We start from the raw sequence: 3,332 nt of genomic DNA on the forward strand, positions 1-3,332 counted from the left end.
AGAATATTATAGTCTTTTAGTATCAGCATAGACAAATTTAAATTTGTAGTACTTTAATAATAATAATCTACTTTTATAACCTCCATTGCAACAGGTCAGAGGCCTTTTTAACAGCAATAATCAGGAAAATATGAAGCACGACGGAGGGTTGTCTAGCCATGTCACAGATAGCTACTAGCGTCCCTTACCTCAGCTAGTATTTATAGTTATAATAAGCTAGGCTAATACCCAAGTCACCACAACAGGTCTGAGTCATCTTGCAAGTGGTGACTTATAAGGCTTTTTATCTAATGGTCAGCCCAGCAAACACAAATCGTCCCTGGGACGTCCCAGCATGGTCCATAGAGCCCAGCTTGGTCCCGTCCAAAATTCGTCCTACGGGACGAATAACGGACGTCCCATTTTAGTCCTCGTAGTAGCGATTTCGCGACATCCGATATTCAGCCCAGTCGACATCGCATGGATCTCCACTATTCGTCCGAAATGTTTCGTCCATCAATGTTATCTAGAGGCGCGTTTATCAGCAATTAATTTTAATTTGTTTCACCTGTATTTGTATTTGAGCTGATAATGATTAATGCACCACAAAATATTAATTTTATTATGAATATTATTATTTAAATTTACGATTTTATTTAACGTGAATTAATGAAATTACGTGTTAAATCAATACTACTTAATTATTTAATTAATTTTATCTGTTCTTAATTTTTATATTTTTTTATATTATTATTTTCTTAATTTTTATTTCCATTATTTTCATTTGATGAATTATTTCTACAATCACAGCCAATTACTGCGAAAAAGCTGATCTAAGTTGGCCGCGCTAAAGTCCTTTTAAAATATCTGGTAGCCCAGTTTGTTGTTTCTTTTGTACGACGCCATTACTCGATAGTTTGGAATCGGTCACCATAAAGTCCATAATGCGTTCTACACAAACGTTAAAGATTATAACATAGTAATCTCTAGTATCGCTGATAATATATCATAAGAGTAAGTATTTTATTAAAAAACTGTTTGATTTTTTTAATGTGTCTTTTACAGAGGTAGGAAGAAAATGTTTGATCAAAGTCTATTTTGACTCGTTACCTTTATGGAGTATTCATCTTCACTCTCACTGAATGGTGGACTTATAGCTCAAGTGTGTTCCGTGAATTTGTATTTCCAAAAGTAATAATTGCAGTGTATTCTCCGAAAGTTAAGGAAGGTTCGCTGTTTTTAAAGCAAGTGGCGACCCCTGTGTAGTAGCATTCCCGTTCAATAGATGTCGCTAGCGTAGTTATTAAAAAATGATAGAAACAAGTTGCTCAAGCCAATTAAGCCTCTAAAGGCGTGAACTAACAGCTACCAAGTTGCTAATAGGCGTTTTGAAGTCACATGCTTATAAAGACTACTTAATTTCTGAATTGACAAATCCTTAAGTTTTCAGCTTATTTTTTTATTCTAAAATATGGAGAAAATGACAGTCCTTCCATTACCTAGTCCGTCTTAATAAAAATTATTTGTTTGGTAGTTGTGCTTGTGCATTTCGGCAACGGCTTGTCAAAAAAAGTCAAATTGTTACCTAGGCTTACAAATTCGTTTAGCGTTTACAACGTTTAGTATGGCTAAAGGTTCAGGTAAAACATATATATATTTTGTTTTTAAAAGTTTGTATTGGTATAAAGATATTTTTAAATATAGGTGGAAAACATAGAGTTAGCTTGAATGATGAGGCATTTATCGCTTTCCAAACGGAAAGAAATAAAAGAGGGATGTCATTAGATGCTTTTGTGCTACTTCAGTTGAAAAAACTGTAAGTTAATTCAAATTTAAATATGTTATTTTTAGCTTTCATATATTAAACTTTTCAATAAGCAATGAGACTCCCTCTCCAATCAAAATATCAGTTGCAATACAAGCAACACCGGAGACTAAATCAGTTGGGTCCCAAAAAAGAGACGAAGAACTATCATCTGTTCAAGACAAACCAACTCAAACAGATAGGAAATATTTTGGAGATATTCAAACTCAGACAGTTGGGAAACAATTCAGAGATTATGAAACTCAAACTGACTTTAGTATATTTGCTACAAAACTAAAGAACTATGAAAGAATACCACAAGCTAGTACGAAGTTACTCATGCTTAATTTGATATATTTAGTTTGATTAATTTTTTTATGTAGGACCAGTCTCTCATTTAACCTACGGTTTAGCTGCTGAGTCTCCAGAAAGCACACCAGAGAAGCTTATACAGAGGTCTCAATCATTAACATCCACCCCAACCACTCCTATTAAGACCAGAGTTTCACTACGAAGTCAAAACTTATTTGGATCTCTAATGAATGTATCTCCTATGTGTGTTAATTATTACATATACTTTGCAATACACATGTCTAATATATCATTACTGATAGCTCGGAACACAATGATGAATTCTTATACAAGGGAGATGAAGATTTGTCTAACAGTGAAGATGATGATATGGAAGAGTCATCGACATTAAAAGCGGATGAAAATAAGACTGCAAGTCAAGAAGAACATGAAGTGGCTGGTGGCTTTGAGAAAATTGAGTATGTGGTTTATTATTAGAACTGTAAATACATTTATCAATATTTTCTAAATTGGTATTAGCAATTATTTTACCACCTGTTGCTAGTGGGGCACCCAGAAAATTATTCATATGAGGGGGAAAACTTGATTAGGGGGGTCCTTGTTTCTCTCTGGGTGAGCTACTGGTGGTTGCCAGGCTGTTCTAATTATAATTCTAATGGCTTCCAATTAAAAGATATGCAAAATTTAGATGCCTTTCTATTTAAAAAATGCCTTGTTCAACGTATTTTTTATATAATTTAGCATTGATGAAGATGTTGTAGAAAATGAATTGAACTTTTCTCATACTTTCACTGAAGAAGATTTATCTCCTGAAGTAGTAATGAGACCATTGTACAATTACAAAAGTCATATAACTAATTTGAATTAAATTTTAAATAGGATGATTTAAAGCATGATGATTTGGAAGAAATTGAGTCCGATTTAAGTTCTTTGGTGATAGAGCCAAGTTTTATAGTAAGTTTTACACAAATGTTTTATGTAAAATCAGGTTGTAGGTCTTAAAATAAGGGTTCAGTAACCTTTAGGTTTTGTGGGGCCTTAAGTAAGTTTGGCCCAACCTCAAAAGCCATGTTGTAGAGGTTTTTTAACAATACTCTCATTTCAAGAATAATGTTGAAAGTTTATTCTTACTATTCATGGATTTATTAATTTTGAAATTACTACCTTCAAAGAAATAAGACATTTTCTAATTATGAAAATTGGTATAGATTACTAATTCACTAGTAGTAAAATGTAT

At 33.0% G+C, this 3,332-nt stretch overlaps 1 protein-coding gene across 1 annotated transcript; it reads left to right on the forward strand.

Annotated features, from left to right (window-relative positions):
- The first annotated feature begins 1,603 nt into the window (after window positions 1-1,603).
- LOC149923348 (uncharacterized) lies at window positions 1,604-2,963 on the forward strand. Its single transcript, XM_090161590.1, has 6 exons — window positions 1,604-1,619; window positions 1,684-1,795; window positions 1,858-2,108; window positions 2,167-2,338; window positions 2,398-2,553; window positions 2,837-2,963. Exons 1-6 carry the CDS (start codon window positions 1,604-1,606, stop codon window positions 2,961-2,963), a joined length of 834 nt encoding a protein of 277 aa, XP_090017716.1.
- The last annotated feature ends 369 nt before the right edge of the window (window positions 2,964-3,332 follow it).

Source organism: Leiobunum rupestre, chromosome 10 (assembly GCF_980474605.1).
Source record: "Leiobunum rupestre chromosome 10, qqLeiRupe1.1.hap1, whole genome shotgun sequence".
Lineage (NCBI taxonomy): Eukaryota > Metazoa > Arthropoda > Arachnida > Opiliones > Sclerosomatidae > Leiobunum > Leiobunum rupestre.